The sequence below is a fragment of the Procambarus clarkii genome, chromosome 28 (assembly GCF_040958095.1).
Source record: "Procambarus clarkii isolate CNS0578487 chromosome 28, FALCON_Pclarkii_2.0, whole genome shotgun sequence".
Taxonomy (NCBI): domain Eukaryota; kingdom Metazoa; phylum Arthropoda; class Malacostraca; order Decapoda; family Cambaridae; genus Procambarus; species Procambarus clarkii.
The window spans coordinates 16,836,411-16,853,910 of record NC_091177.1 but is presented as its reverse complement, the minus strand read 5'-3'; the positions used below and the strand labels follow the sequence as shown (position 1 = coordinate 16,853,910).

Sequence of the window (17,500 nt, the reverse complement as noted above, 5' to 3'; positions counted from 1 at the left end):
GTTGAGAGGCAGGCCGAAAGAGCAGAGCTCAACCCCCGCAAGCACAACTAGATTAATACTACTAGGTGAATACAAAAACACACACTCTCCATGATGTATAACAAATCACTTGTAACAGGTGAACTGCCAAAAAATTGGAAGACGGCTAATGTAGTCCCGATATACAAGACAGGACGCACTGAACTGCAGACCAGTGTCTCTAACTTGCATACTATGCAAGATGACGGAGAAGATTGTGCCAAAAATATAGTGGAATATTTGTGTTTGTAACACAACATCAGCATGGGTTCAGGGATGGCAAATCATGCCTCACAGGATTAATTTAATTATATATCCAGGTAACAAAAATCAGGCAAGAGAGGGCTGGGCAGACTGCATATTTTTGGATTGCCAGAAAGCCTTTGACCATATAAGAGACTAGTGCACAAGCTGGAGATGCAGGCAGGAATGAAATGGAAGGTACTCCAATGGATAAGGAAGTACCTAAACAACATAAGACAGCGAGTCACTGTGAGGGGCGAGGTCTAGGTGTGGCGAGGAATCACCAATGGAGCCCCACAGGGATCAGTCCTAGGACCTATACTGTTTCTGATGTATGTAAATGATCTCCCAGAGGGAATTGACTCATTCCTCTCAATGTTTGCTGATGATGCAAAAATTATGAGGAGGATTAACACAGAGGAAGTTAGTATGAGGCTACAAGATGACGTAGACAAAATGAATGGTGCAACAAATGACTACTAAAGTTCAACTTAAGTAAATGTAAGGTAATAAAACTAGGTGGAAGAAATAGGAGGCCAGACACTGGATACCGAATGGGACATGAAGTCCTTTATGAAACGGACTTCATGTCAAGGACAGAGAGAAAGATCTAGGAGTTGATATCCCTCCAAACCTGTCTCCTGAATCCCACATCAAAAGAATAACATCGGCGGGGTATGCGAGGCTGGCTAACATCAGTACTGCCTTCAGAAAACTGGGTAGGAATCTTTCAGAACCCTGTATACCACATTTGAGACCAATCCTGGAGTATACTGCCCCAGCATGGAGCCCGTACCTTGTCAAGTACAAGACGAAGTTGGAAAAAGTTGAGGCATATGCCACTAGGCTTGTCCCAGACCTAAAAGGCATGAGATACGAGGAACTGCACCTCACGTCGCTGGAAGACAGTAGAGTTCGGGGAGAAATGATCACCACATACATAATTCTCAGAAGAATTGATTGGGTAGACAAGGATGGATTATTTAACACGGGTGGTACACGCACAAGGGAACACAGGTGGAAGCTGTGAACCCAAATGAGCCACAGAGACATTAGGAAGAACTTTTACAGTGTCAGAATAGTTAGTAAATTTAATGCACTAGGAAGTGATGTGGTGGAGGCTGACTCTATACACAGTTTCAAATGTAGATATGATAGAGCCCAGTAGGCTCAGGAATCTGTACATCAGTTGAGTGACGGTTGAGAGGCGGGACCAGAGCCAGAGGTCAACCCCAGCAAACACAACTAGGTGAGTACAATATAAGGAAGTTGGCAACGCGGCTCGCCGCAAGAACTAAAACAACTACACTGTCGCGAAGAAGGAAAATGACAGTGATCGAAGGACCAAGAGACAACACCACGAGACACTGGGGAAGGGTTATACGGTAAGTGACAGGGAAATTTGCGAGGGGCTCCACGCCAGTTTTCAAGGTGTTTTCGCATATCACAATGGATATTAACAGAGGCAGCACTGGCCCTCAGCCTGTACCGAGGGCCTGTGCTTTCTAGCAGTCTTTAATGAGACGTACAAAGGGAGAGTTACCCAGCTGCTGGAAGAAGTCAAACGTGGTACCAATTTTCAGGAGAGAGAGAAAAGGCACTTAAACTACAGGCCAGAATTACTGAGAGGCATCCTCTGGAAAGTACTTGAAAAAATAATCTAGTTAAGACTAGTGACACAGAGATAACTAAGTATGTAAACAAATACCAACATTTCTATATTGAAGGAAAGTCATGCCTAACAAACCTACTGGAGTTCTATGATACAGTTACAAGAATAAACCAAGACAAAGAAGGATGGGCAGAGTGCGTATTTCTAGATAGAAAAGTAATCTCACAAGAGATTACTATACAAACTTCAGAGGCAGGAGGGAGTAAGCGGAAAAGTTCTAACATGGGGTAAGGAATTACCTAATAAGCAGGAGTCAGAGAGTAACAGTAAGAGGTAAAAGGTCGGACTGGTGAACATTAACGAGTGGAGTACCTCAAAGATCAGTGTTCAAAAAAAGACCTGGGAGTGGACATAACACCAAACCTAACTCCGGAGGCTTATATATACACTCTCGCGCGCGCGTGTGGAAGCTGGAGACGCAGACGAGCCGGAGGGATGCCATTAAACAGCACTTAAGAGTAATAGTTGTAGGCAGGTGTGAGGGGTTACAACAAGCTCAACACCGATCTTCATATGGAAGTACCACAAAAATCACGAATAAAAGTCGTTGCATTAAGTGATCAGGGGCGGGAAAGGTGAAGCTAGGGACGCTGTAGGCACATTCAGGTGAGGGCCAGCATATCTAGGTGAGTACACATACACGCGCATCAAGAGAAAATACCTGGGTAGAGGGATAATATCCAGCCCAAACATCTCAAACTGAAGAAACGACGACGTTTCGGTTCGTCCTGAACTATTATCATATCGTGTAATGGAAATAATGGAAGAGATAAACATTATAAGGGATGAGAGTAAGAAGAAAGTTGGGATGAAAGAGAAAGATGAAGGAACGAATACGATGAACGATAAAATAAGATGAAAGGAATGAATAAGAGAATTAGGTAAAATAAAGTAAACGTTAGAAATAAGGGAAAGAAAAAGGAAGAGGAATAGGAAAGGGTACAAATAAGGAAAAGTTAGACACAGAAAGGCAAACAATAAATAAAGAAATGAAATCTGGAAGAAGCCAAATAAGGAAGAGAAAAATCTAGTAACGACAGAGAAAGAGAGTCTCTTCTCAAACTAAGATAATTTTCATTCATCCCAAACCTGTTTCCAACACTAGAAACACTGAGTTGTGTCTTCCCTTCATATCTGAGGTAAAAAAAATCCCTAATGCCCTTCGTCCCCTTGACATAAAACTCGCTTTTCGACAAACTAACACTCTTCCGAGTAATCTGGGTCACACTGCTCCTCCTCCTCCTGCTTCTAATGTTGCTGGTGTCCTCTCTATTTCCTGTTCATCTTGTCCTCTCCAATACTTTGGGGACACTGACCGTGTATTAAATGACAGACTTAAGGAACACAAAATAAGTGTTAAGTCTGCAGAGACAAACAATGCTCTCTTCTGTCATGTTAGGGACTCTAATCATGCTATTGATTGGTCTGCTAAAATAATCTTTCCTGCCTCTAATCTTCACAGACGTCATCTTGTCGAATCAGCTCTGATACACAACATACCCAACATGAACCCAAGTCCTGCTTTGTAGCTGTTGACTCTTCTCTTTCACAGTACATGCTCAAATGCTCCAACCTCAGGTGAGTGCTAGCTTTTAATTTAAGCCAGCTTTTAAATTTAGCTTTTAATTCTTAAAAGAATTACCCTTAGAATTATCACCGCAAACTGAGAATTACCCTTCCATAAGGAAGGGTAATTCTCAGTTTGCGTGATCTGACTTAGATTCGGCCACTCTTGGCTCTCTTTCCCGTCTGTCTCTTTCGTTACTAAAGTAACGAAATTTGGCTTCTTGCCAGTTTCTTTTGTTTACCTTGTTATATTTTTACCTTTCTATTTTTCTTTCTTTTTCTTATTTAAATCCTTTTTTATATTCCTCCTCTTTTCTTCCCTTACGTCTAACCTTTTCTTTACTTTACCTGATTATCTTTATTCTTACGTCTTCTCTTATTCTTACCTTTTCCTCTCATTTATTCCATTCATATTATTCTTATCTATCATCTGATTTTATCATTCACTTTATTCTTACCTTTCATCTAATTTTATGTTTCATGTTATTCTTTGCTCTTTCATCTTATTATCTTCATCTTTCTCTTTCATTCAAATCGCCTTTCATCTTCCTCTCATGCCTTATATTGTTTATCTATTTCACTTTCTGTTACACAACATTACCATGAAGGTTTGAAACATCGTCGTTTCGCCCTTTTCAGACGTGTGCGTGTTGGGCTTCAGCTCCTCAGCCACGCTACTGTAACTCCGTCTGCTAAAGTAGAGGGAGCTCACTTGACAAACCATATCTATAAAAGAAAGTGCACGAGAAACGTGCACTTGGCAGCCAGACGTTTCGGGCTAACCTCACCAAATACTGCAGGGTGACTGGTATTGGGTTCAGGATAGTCATAGTCAGGTCTGAATCAACCCTCATATCTCCGTTTGCATGATGGAGTCAATTATATTAGTTTATGATCTTAGCGAGAACAGAGTCTGGTATGCGCCAGACTCACAAAGATCCATCTAGCATAATATTTCCTTCGCGAGGATCATATATGTAAGTTTTATTTAATTTATTTATTGACGAAGACAGTGTGTATGAAGATACATATAGTGATGAATGGAAGGAAAGGCAATGAAGAGGTAGAGAAGGAGAGGGAAGGTGGTGAATGGCATAGGTGGTGAAGGGGTGAAGAAGTTGGTGAATGGTAGGGAAGGTGGTGAAGGACAGGGAAGGTGGTGAAGCGTAACGTAGGTGGTGAAGGTGTGTGTAGAAAATAAAGGGTAGGGAAGGTGGTGAAGGGTGATATGGTGATGTAGGATAAAGGAGGTGGTAACGGGTAGGGATGGTAGAGAGTGGTTTGAAAAGTGGTGAAGGGTGAAGAAGGTTGTGAAGGGTAGGGAAGGTAAAGAGTTAGGAAGGTGAGGGGTAGGAAAGGTGGTAAAAATGAGAGAAGGTGGTAACGGATACCGAAGGTGAAGGAAAGGAATGTAGTGATGATGGTCGTAGATGTGACACGCGATGTTGCCCGGGTAATGAAGATGGTTACAGTGTTGAAGGTTGTGTGTACTGGTGGTTACAGTGTTGAGTGTTGTGTGTACTGGTGGTTACAGTGTTGAGTGTTGTGTGTACTGGTGGTTACAGTGTTGAGTGTTGTGTGTACTGGTGGTTACAGTGTTGAGGGTTGTGTGTACTGGTGGTTACAGTGTTGAGTGTTGTGTGTACTGGTGGTTACAGTGTTGAGTGTTGTGTGTACTGGTGGTTACAGTGTTGAGGGTTGTGTGTACTGGTGGTTACAGTGTTGAGTGTTGTGTGTACTGGTGGTTACAGTGTTGTGTGTACTGGTGGTTACAGTGTTGAGTGTTGTGAGTACTGGTGGCTACAGTGTTGAGGGTTGTGTGTACTGGTGGTTACAGTGTTGAGTGTTGTGTGTACTGGTGGTTACAGTGTTGAGGGTTGTGTGTACTGGTGGTTACAGTGTTGAGTGTTGTGTGTACTGGTGGTTACAGTGTTGAGTGTTGTGTGTACTGGTGGTTACAGTGTTGTGTGTACTGGTGGTTACAGTGTTGAGTGTTGTGAGTACTGGTGGCTACAGTGTTGTGGGTTGTGTGTACTGGTGGTTACAGTGTTGAAGGTTGTGTGTACTGGTGGTTACAGTGTTGAGTGTTGTGTGTACTGGTGGTTACAGTGTTGAGGGTTGTGTGTACTGGTGGTTACAGTGTTGAGTGTTGTGTGTACTGGTGGTTACAGTGTTGTGTGTACTGGTGGTTACAGTGTTGAGTGTTGTGAGTACTGGTGGCTACAGTGTTGTGGGTTGTGTGTACTGGTGGTTACAGTGTTGTGGGTTGTGTGTACTGGTGGTTACAGTGTTGTGGGTTGTGTGTACTGGTGGTTACAGTGTTGTGGGTTGTGTGTACTGGTGGTTACAGTGTTGTGGGTTGTGTGTACTGGTGGTTACAGTGTTGTGGGTTGTGTTTACAGACAGTGATAGTGAAGACATTCTGAAGCTAAGATGATTATAATGATGATGGTTGAAAGTAATTAAGATGGCTACAGTGAGGAAGACAGTGTATGTAGCAAAAGTTGTTACAGTGATGATAGCTGTGTCAGAGGTCAGAGGGATGACGATATTGTGTAGTGAAGATGGAGGTCTCCGTCACCCGAGCCACGCCGGGTACCCCAACAATTGCAGTATATAATGAACAATGCAACCCAGAAATGTACATAAAATGAGGCTCAGAAACAAACGAGAAACAACTCTTAATATGGAATTACATATCTGATAGCAGGCAGTATGGAATGAGAGGCATGAGAATAGAGAGAGAGAGAAAGCGAGTAACACCACAGGGACCGGTTCTTGGGCCCTTTCTGTTCCTGATATACGTCAACTGCCTAAAAAGTCGAAATAGGCTCTTTCGTATCAATGTTTGTTGACGATATGCAGGAAATTAAAAGATCTAAATCAGAGGACTACTGGAGGATTCAAGAGGATCTACACACTTTCCAAAGATGCTCTGAAGAACCACTACTGGACTTTTTTTCTTGACAAAGGTCAGGTTAAGAAGATAGGAAGAGAAGAACACTACAACTGGAGATGCCTCCTCTAATCACAGGTGACAGATCTCGGATTAGACATAATCAACATAAACAGTGAGGGCACATATAAGCAAAATAACAATAACAGCTTATACCACACTGGCAAAGCTGCGTATGGCCTTAGACAACCTAGACAAAGATGCTATCAGGACTCTGTATACAACCTACTTGAGACCCATCCTCCAGTTTGCAGCCTCGACGGAGAACATCCACCTGAAAAAGCACAAAGCAAAACTTGAAATAATCCAGAGATACGCGGCAAGGATCGTTCTTAAGCTGATTAGACTGACCAACGAGAATAGGTTACAGGAACTACAACTCATCACTTTGGAGAAAAAAAGGAGCAAGGTATACTTACGTCGTGTAGAATCCTAAGGGGTACCGCAAGAGCAGACGAAGATGAAGTAAGAGAAAAGGCAGCAGAAGCAGAGCCCGCGGATGGCACTAGAGAAGCAACTTAGCCATTGAGAAGTCGCGAATAATTTCTGCCGAGTTAACGTTAAAAATAACCACAAGGGCTAGAAAAGCTGGAATTTGAAGGTAATACGAAGCACAAATTTAAAAGCACGTTCTATGACACATAAAATATAATAGTCATTGCAATTAACGACTGATAGATCGAAAAAAGGAGCTTAGGAACTGACTACTGACGTTGTAAGAGCGTTTATATGAGCAAATGTAAAGTTGCACACGCTTGCACGCGTATGCATGATGAAAAAGGGTCATATTACAACAGCGTCTCACATTCTCAAGTGAGGGATGACGTTTATTATGAGATATTGGAGAACAAGACAACATGGTCGGACATGTGAGGCGCAAGTGGTCACGGATTTGACAGATAAGTATCCAAGCATAAGGATACTGAGCAAATGGAAAGAATTAGACGGAGTTATAGTGGAATCTGATACGATATATGGGATGTAAAGTATATGTGGCAAAACACAGTAGCATCAGGAATGCCCGCATTAAACTAAGTTCAGCATTACGTTAGTGAGGAAGTGTAAAGTACTTGACCTGTAGTGAGATAGTGGACTCCTCACACTCATATTCTGAGGTCATGAGGTACAGGTAGACTCCATCTACACCTATTATATGGTCATGAGATAGAGGTGGACTCTACACACACACACACACACACACACACACACACACACACACACACATATAGTCTGACGTCATGAGGGCAGTAGTTTTGATCGCCATCTAATTCCAGGTCTTTCCCACATCAAGTCAAGTGTACCCGATTTAATGAGATGCAAGACGGCCCAAAGAATGTTTTGAGTTATGAGGGAAAAGTGCAAGGTATGATTTTAGTGTAAATTTGGTTTTAAGGAATTGGCAGGAGGAATGAGGTGGCCTGATGCTGGCCAAGATGGCGCCTAGAGTTGCTGACGAAGAGCAAGTTCCCACCTAGTGTACCCAACCACTTGAGCTGGACGGTAGAGCGACAGTCTCCTTTCACGCAGGTCGGCGTCCAATCCCGGACCGTCCAAGTGGCTGGACACCTTTCCTTCCCCCCGTCTCATCTCAAAACTTTATCCTGGCTCCTTCCAAGTGCTATACAGTCGTAATGGTTTGGCGCTCTCTGCTGATACTTCCCTTCCCACCTAGTGCAGTGACACTGCTCTAGAGGGTATACAACGAGAGACATGATTGGGAGGAGCTGCAAGGTTGCAGCCAATGAACAGGAGACTTGCAGTGACGTCACCAATGAGCTCTGACACGGGACCTGGGATAGGCGAGCTGGGTCACTGACCACGCGGCCATGATCTGGTGAGGACGTATGCGTCGGCACTCCAGAATTTATTGCCAGACTCGCATTCGTGTGGAGAGTTGAGCCTACCTGAGGAGCACGAGTATTTACCAACACCAAGAGTTGCACCTGACAACCTTGGGATAAGGTGGACGTGCAGAAAGAAATTTTGGCGTACGACTGCTGTAGTTAAGATGAAGCAGGGCGCCCATGGTCTCTGGTAGGGGAGTGATGCCGTCACCCTCCGACGTTAGCACATCACGTGAAGAGTGAGAGTCATCTGCCAGCCAGGCGCAGTCCCGACTTGACAAGTAAGTCAATCCAGTGATGTTGGTACACAGAGAGTCACTGTAGGAAGAGGTCATGATGGCCAGTAAGTGCAGTGACAGGGAATCTTTCCACAGAGAAGCAAGATTATTGTGAGTGTTTTACCTGTCAAGCCAAAAGGACATTAATCTACAGTAACAGTACGAGTGACACGTGTTGGCCCAGGAGAGGCGTAAAGACCTGCCGAGCGACTCGTCCTTATGAGAGTCCACAACAACTTTACGGGCTCACTATAGCCCGTGCTACATGGACATTTCGTTCCGAGTAGTTAAATCTAAAATAACAACAACAACTTGGGGTGGGAGAGCACCCCATGAACGCGACCCATATTGTTCGCGAAGGAACGAAGCTAATCGACAACTTGGCTGGGATTGAGGTAAGGTAATTATCAGGAGAAAGCGCCAAGCCATTACAATTATATAGCACTGGGAAGGTGTCAGGATAAGGATTTGGGATGGGACGGAATGGTGCCCAACCACTTGGATGGTCTGGGATTGAACGCCGACCTGCATGAAGCGAGATCGTCGCTCCTCCATCCAGCCGAAGAGGTTAAATGGTGTCTTAGTGAAACCAGGGGCAACGCCGAGGCTGCATGTGGGTGGAGAGGAGTCTTGGGAGCACACCCGAAGTCACAAATCAGCTGGAGGAGTGACCAAAGAGATACTTAACGCACCTGTTGGATATATCAGCTGTTCTAGCAAAGGAACTTTCCCTTTCCATTCACTTTTGACTGCAAGTTCCTTAAAGGGCATTATATTATAATAATTCATGTACTCGGATGTATATATGTATATATATATATATATATATATATATATATACATATATATATATATATATATATATATATATATATATATATATATATATATATATATATATATATATGTATATATATGCGAACAAGCCTGAATGGTCCCCAGGACAATATGCAACTGAAAACTCACACCCCAGAAGTGACTCGAACCCATACTCCCAGAAGCAACGCAACTGGTATGTACAAGACGCCTTAATCCACTTGACCATCACGACCAGACAAAATGAGGTGATAGCCGAGGCTATTTGAACCACCCCACCGCCGGCACTCGGATAGTAATCTTGGGCATAGCATTTTACCAAATCACCTCATTCTTTGGGGCACACGTGAGGAACACAAATGCGAACAAGCCTGAATGGTCCCCAGGACAATATGCAACTGAAAACTCACACCCCAGAAGTGACTCGAACCCATACTCCCAGGAGCAACGCAACTGGTATGTACAAGACGCCTTAATCCACTTGACCATCACGACCGGACAAAATGAGGTGATAGCCGAGGCTATTTGAACCACCCCACCGCCGGCACTCGGATAGTAATCTTGGGCATAGATATATATATATATATATATATATATATATATATATATATATATATATATATATATATATATATATATATATATATATGTGTGTGTGTGTGTGTGTGTGTGTTATGCTATGGCGAAATAACTAGTAACCATGAGGTATAACTTTCACAACAGATGATAACGTAATGCTACAGAGAGATTATACGTCAATGAATATTGTATGATACAATTTAAAGAAAAATTCGTTTTCCAAGTCTCCTAATTTCTTGAGAAAGTGAATTAATTTGCAAAGGTAATGTTACAGCTACCAGAATCGTCTCCGAAGACTAACATTAATCAGACCAGGGCTAAGAGTATCCGTAAAGTTTAGCAGTAGATGAGGCTAGTGCTCCCAGATTATTGGTTTGAGTTTGTATAATATCCTTTAGTAAATGATGCTATAAATTTTGAACACTGTGTTTCCATGCTACTTGAACTATGCCATGCTGTGATCTACACGAGAGTTTTAGGAGTTTACACTATCACTGGGTAAAGGTTGTCCATATGAAGGGATTATCAGATTTCGCTATGGAGGAAAGTGAGGCTAGGCTGTAAGACAACTGAAGGCGAGTCGTCGAGGTAGCCAGGCACGCCTGTTCTGGACGCAGGTCCAGTCTTATCAGGCGGCGGTGGCTGAGATGTTACCGAGGCCGCCAAGGAAGCCTAGGCCAGGATGTCGAGGAGTCCTCGCCTCACAGTTTGCTCGGGAGCTGCCATTGGTGTAGCGGCGGTTGTTTTCAGGAGTTGGTTTCTTTGGAACTTGGGGAGGAGGTGTCCACCCCTTATAACTAAGGAACGATGGTGTGGTCCAGTGAGTGTGACGACCCCGGGTACCTCTCCACGACACCTCTCGCTCTACCTTACCACCCTTCGGGGGCAGTGTGCATTTTTGGCGGTCCTCGGAGGAGCTGTCAAGGTCCCTGTGTTACTGGTGCAACACAACGGTAGAGTGTGTCTCCGATTACGTGGGACGGCGGTTTGTGCTCCTTCCTCCCCCACTCTTAACACGGGGAACTGAGGGATGGAAAGTGTGGAGTGGGAACTATAAGGGAAGAGGACTAAGGGCTGGGAAATGCGTAGTGGGACCTGAGGGCTGGAACTTAAGATCTGGACGGGCTGGAAGACCAGGACTTGGGGTGCTAGGACCTGAGGGCTGGGTTCGAGAACTCAAGGGCAGGTCCGGGCGGGAGTGTCATCCTGACTTCGCCGTGATAGATGTCTCCTCCGGCCACCCAACACCTCTCTTCCCGCCCAATTTTTATTTTGGCGATGGCTTTTTCTACGCGACCTGGCGGCATTTTTGGCGAACCTTACCGTTACTCACCTATCAATTAATGCTTTAATTTGACGATTTTCGCGCTCCTCCGATTGGCGTTAGGTAGAAGGTTTTCAAATAATGCTTTTTATTTTCGCGTATCGACTTTGACAATTCCTGACTTATCTTGGCACTCGCCGCCCTGAGGTCACGTCTCGAGTCGGTGTTGATACGATTGAAATTTCCTTTAATATCATTCTCACGTCCTTTGGTTATATACAAACGAAGGCGTTACTGTCATTAACGCGTAATGTGTATACATTAACAGCGAATAATGATCCTTATGTGATAACTAATATTAATATCAATACAAAAATATTACTAATATATAATAAAACTCCCACAGCTGGTAGCCCAAGATGAGACAACCCGCTCCCACAGCTGGTGGCCCAAGATGAGACAACCCGCTCCCACAGCTGGTAGCCCAAGATGAGACAACCCGCTCCCACAGCTGGTAGCCCAATATGAGACACCCCGCTCCCACAGCTGGTAGCCCAAGATGAGATATCCCACTCCCACAGCTGGTGGCCCAAGATGAGACACCCCGCTCCCCCAGCTGGTAGCCCAAGATGAGACGCCCCACTCCCACAGCTGGTGGCCCAAGATAAGACATCCCATTCCCACAGCTGGTGGCCCAAGATGAGACACCCCACTCCCACAGCTGGTGGCCCAAGATGAGACACCCCACTCCCACATCTGGCAGCCCAAGATGAGACACCCCACTCCCACAGCTGGTGGCCGAAGAGCCTCCATTTACTCGATGAAAACCCAGCTCCACAATACATAATTTCTAGATGAAATATTGATCAGAAATCCCCTCTCCCCCTGTTAAAAAATAAATAAATAAATAATAATAAATTAAAGCTTCTTTAAACAGAACATCAAAACAAATAAAAGCATCCGAGTGTGTATATAGGAATGGTACACAGTATGCATCTATAGACATCCATATGTGCTGAAATACAAATTAAGAATCTTACATACCCTTGCTGCTCGCTCAGAAAATGGAGCAAGCTTAGCTTAGCTGTCAACACACACACACACACACACACACACACACACACACACACACACACACACACACACACACACACACACACACAGAAACACACACACACACACACACACACACACACACACACACACACACACACACACACACACACACACACACACACACACACACACACACAGAAACACACACACACACACACACACACACACACACACACACACACACACACGCACACACACACACACACACACACACACAGACCACAGAGACGTTAGAAAGAACTTTTTCAGTGTCAGAGTAGTTAGTAAATGGAATGCATTAGGAAGTGATGTGGTGGAGGCTGACTCCATACACAGTTTCAAATGTAGATATGATAGAGCCCAATAGGCTCAGGAATCTGTACACCAGTTGATTGACGGTTGAGAGGCGGGACCAAAGAGCCAGAGCTCAACCCCCGCAAGCACAATTAGGTGAGTACAATTAGGTGAGTACACACACACACACACACAATTGAAAAACCTGACTTAAGGAGAGGATATTATGGCAACCTTAGAAATATTTTTAGTGAGTATAATTGGTAAGACTTGTTGCTAGGCAAGGAAGTGAATGAGATGTATGTCAAGTTTTGTGAAATAAATGATAAAGGCACAAAAAAAATTATACCAAACAGAGATGCAGAACTTGGAAACAGGATTGGTTCAACAGAAATTGCGAGAGGGCCAAAAAGACACAAAAATGGAATCAATACAGGAAGAGGCCAAACCCCCAAACATACCAGCGATACAAAGATGCGAGAAACAACTACACGGCAGTGAAGAGAGAGGCAGAAAGAAATTTTGAAAAAGGGATTGCAGATAAATGTAAAACAGAACCAGGTCTATTATATAAATTCATAAACAACAAATTGCAGCTAAAGGATAATATTCAGAGGTTGAAAATGGGAAATAGATTCACGGAAAATGAAAAGAAAATGTGTGAAACATTAAACGAAAAGTTCCAAAGTGTGTTTGTACAAAATGAAATCTTCAGGGAACCAGACACAATAAGAATTCCAGCGAACAACATAGAGCACATAGAGGTGTCTAGAGACGAAGTGGAAAAAATGCTCAAGGGGCTAAATAAGAACAAAGCAGTTGGTCCAGATGGAATTTCACCATGGGTTCTGAGAGAATGTGCACCAGAGCTCAGCATTCCACTTATCTTAAGAAGCACATATCTTAAGAAGCACATATCTTAAGAAGCACATCAACAAACTGGAAAAGGTGCTAAGACATGCTACTAAGTGGCTCCCAGAACTGAAGGGCAAGAGCTACGAGGAGAGGTTACAGGCATTAAATATGCCAAAACTAGAAGACAGAAGAAAAAGAGGTGATATGATCACTACATACAAAATAGTAACAGGAATTGATAAAATCGATAGGGAAGATTTTCTGAGACCTGGAACTTTAAGAACAAGAGGTCATAGATTTAAACTAGCTAAACACAGATGCCGAAGAAATATAAGAAAATTCACTTTCGCAAACAGAGTGGTAGACGGTTGGAACAAGTTAGGTGAGAAGGTGGTGGAGGCCAAGACCGTCAGTAGTTTCAAAGCGTTATATGACAAAGAGTGCTGGGAAGACGGGACACCACGAGCATAGCTCTCATCCTGTAACTACACGTAGGTAATTACACTTAGGTAATTACACAGACACACATCGGGTTACCTAGGAGGACAGTCCGCCTGCTATCATAATTCGCTATATTTCCCATTTTTAACTTCATCCTTCACCTGTGCGTCTCCATCCTCTTTACCCTCTCAACCCACCTAAAAAAAATCCCTCCCCCTCGTTCCCTCCACCTCTCATCTCTCCCCCTCTCTCTCATCTACCTCTTATATCTCCCCTCTCTCTCATCTACCTCTGTTCCTACTACTTTTCCTCTCTTGCACACTCGAGTCGGGAGGAAATACCGATATATCTAATTACCAAAGATACAAAACAGAAAAAGTAACTATAACCTACGAAATTATTAAAACGGGCAAAAATAAATCATAAATTATGATTTGGACAGCAGTCGGAACTTCAGTCCAAGTGGGAACCCAAAGTTGTAACACTACCTAAGGGCTACGAACACCCAAGAGAGAGAAACTACAGTCATCTGATGATCGCAAGTATGGAGGCAGAGTATCGGAACCCTTACCCGGGGCTGTGTGGTGTCGATCCCTCGCCTCACCGACACTTAATGGAGAGAGCAGTTAGTAACTATCAAAAGAAGGCACCAAGCCGAGGCGACTATGTAGCGCGATAATGGAGAGGGTAATGAACTACAGAACCTTCTGCCCGAGATTACATAAATCTGGAGTCTAGTGTCCTAGAGTACAGGTCCTGAAGGCCACTCTCCTAGATTACACCGTTCTAGACTTGCTGTATCATACACCACGTGACCTGTTGTATCATACACCACGACACCTGCTGTATCATACATCACGACACCTGCTGTATCATACACCACGACACCTGTTGTATCATACACCACGACACCTGCTGTATCATACACCACGACACCTGCTGTATCATACACCACGACACCTGCTGTATCATACACCACGACACCAGCTGTATCATACACTACGACACCTGCTGCATCATACACCACGACACCTGCTGTACCATCCACCACGACACCTGCTGTATCATACACCACGACACCAGCTGTATCATACACTACGACACCTGCTGCATCATACACCACGACACCTGCTGTACCATCCACCACGACACCTGCTGTATCATACACCACGACACCTGCTGTATCATACACCACGACACCTGCTGTATCATACACCATGACACCTGCTGTAACATACACCACGACACCTGCTGTATCATACACCACGACACCTGCTGTATCATCCACCACGACACCTGCTGTACCATCCACCACGACACCTGCTGTATCATACACCACGACACCTGCTGTATCATACACCACGACACCTGCTGTACCATACACCACGACACCTGCTGTATCATACACCACGACACCAGCTGTATCATACACTACGACACCTGCTGCATCATACACCACGACACCTGCTGTACCATCCACCACGACACCTGCTGTATCATACACCACGACCCCAGCTGTATCATACACTACGACACCTGCTGCATCATACACCACGACACCTGCTGTACCATCCACCACGACACCTGCTGTATCATACACCACGACACCTGCTGTATCATACACCACGACACCTGCTGTATCATACACCATGACACCTGCTGTATCATACACCACGACACCTGCTGTATCATACACAACGACACCTGCTGTATCATACACCATGACACCTGCTGTATCATACACCACGACACCTGCTGTATCATACACCACGACACCTGCTGTATCATCCACCACGACACCTGCTGTACCATCCACCACGACACCTGCTGTATCATACACCACGACACCTGCTGTATCATACACCACGACACCTGCTGTATCATACACCACGACACCTGCTGTATCATACACCACGACACCAGCTGTATCATACACTACGACACCTGCTGCATCATACACCACGACACCTGCTGTACCATCCACCACGACACCTGCTGTATCATACACCACGACACCAGCTGTATCATACACTACGACACCTGCTGCATCATACACCACGACACCTGCTGTACCATCCACCACCACACCTGCTGTATCATACACCACGACACCTGCTGTATCATACACCACGACACCTGCTGTATCATACACCATGACACCTGCTGTATCATACACCACGACACCTGCTGTATCATACACCACGACACCTGCTGTATCATCCACCACGACACCTGCTGTACCATCCACCACGACACCTGCTGTATCATACACCTCGACACCTGCTGTATCATACACCACGACACCTGCTGTATCATACACCATGACACCTGTTGTATCATACACCACGACACCTGCTGTATCATACACCACGACACCTGCTGTATCATACACCACGACACTTGCTGTATGATACACCACGACACCTGTTGTATCATACACCACGACACCTGCTGTATCATACACTACGACACCTGCTGTATCATACACCACGACACCTGCTGTATCATACACCACGACACTTGCTGTATGATACACCACGACACCTGTTGTATCATACACCACGACACCTGCTGTATCATACACCACGACACTTGCTGTATGATACACCACGACACCTGTTGTATCATACACCACGACACCTGCTGTATCATACACCATGACACCTGTTGTATCATACACCACGACACCTGCTGTATCATACACCACGACACCTGCTGTATCATACACCACGACACCTGCTGTATCATACACCACGACACCAGCTGTATCATACACTACGACACCTGCTGCATCATACACCACGACACCTGCTGTACCATCCACCACGACACCTGCTGTATCATACACCACGACCCCAGCTGTATCATACACTACGACACCTGCTGCATCATACACCACGACACCTGCTGTACCATCCACCACGACACCTGCTGTATCATACACCACGACACCTGCTGTATCATACACCACGACACCTGCTGTATCATACACCATGACACCTGCTGTATCATACACCACGACACCTGCTGTATCATACACAACGACACCTGCTGTATCATACACCATGACACCTGCTGTATCATACACCACGACACCTGCTGTATCATACACCACGACACCTGCTGTATCATCCACCACGACACCTGCTGTACCATCCACCACGACACCTGCTGTATCATACACCACGACACCTGCTGTATCATACACCACGACACCTGCTGTATCATACACCACGACACCTGCTGTATCATACACCACGACACCAGCTGTATCATACACTACGACACCTGCTGCATCATACACCACGACACCTGCTGTACCATCCACCACGACACCTGCTGTATCATACACCACGACACCAGCTGTATCATACACTACGACACCTGCTGCATCATACACCACGACACCTGCTGTACCATCCACCACCACACCTGCTGTATCATACACCACGACACCTGCTGTATCATACACCACGACACCTGCTGTATCATACACCATGACACCTGCTGTATCATACACCACGACACCTGCTGTATCATACACCACGACACCTGCTGTATCATCCACCACGACACCTG

At 44.8% G+C, this 17,500-nt stretch overlaps 1 protein-coding gene across 4 annotated transcripts in view; it reads right to left on the bottom strand.

The window, feature by feature from the left end:
* The window catches only part of LOC123754899 (POU domain, class 6, transcription factor 2), a 1,116,985-nt gene that overhangs the window by 654,750 nt on the left and 444,735 nt on the right, over nt 1-17,500 (bottom strand). For 3 of the 4 annotated variants that reach the window (XM_069332920.1, XM_069332921.1, XM_069332923.1), the window contains exon 3: nt 6,685-6,729. The exons of the other annotated variant lie outside the window; for it this stretch is intronic. In XM_069332920.1, coding sequence (XP_069189021.1) covers nt 6,685-6,729 — 45 coding nt within the window. The remainder of the gene's footprint in view (nt 1-6,684; nt 6,730-17,500) is intronic. 4 annotated transcript variants of the gene reach the window in all.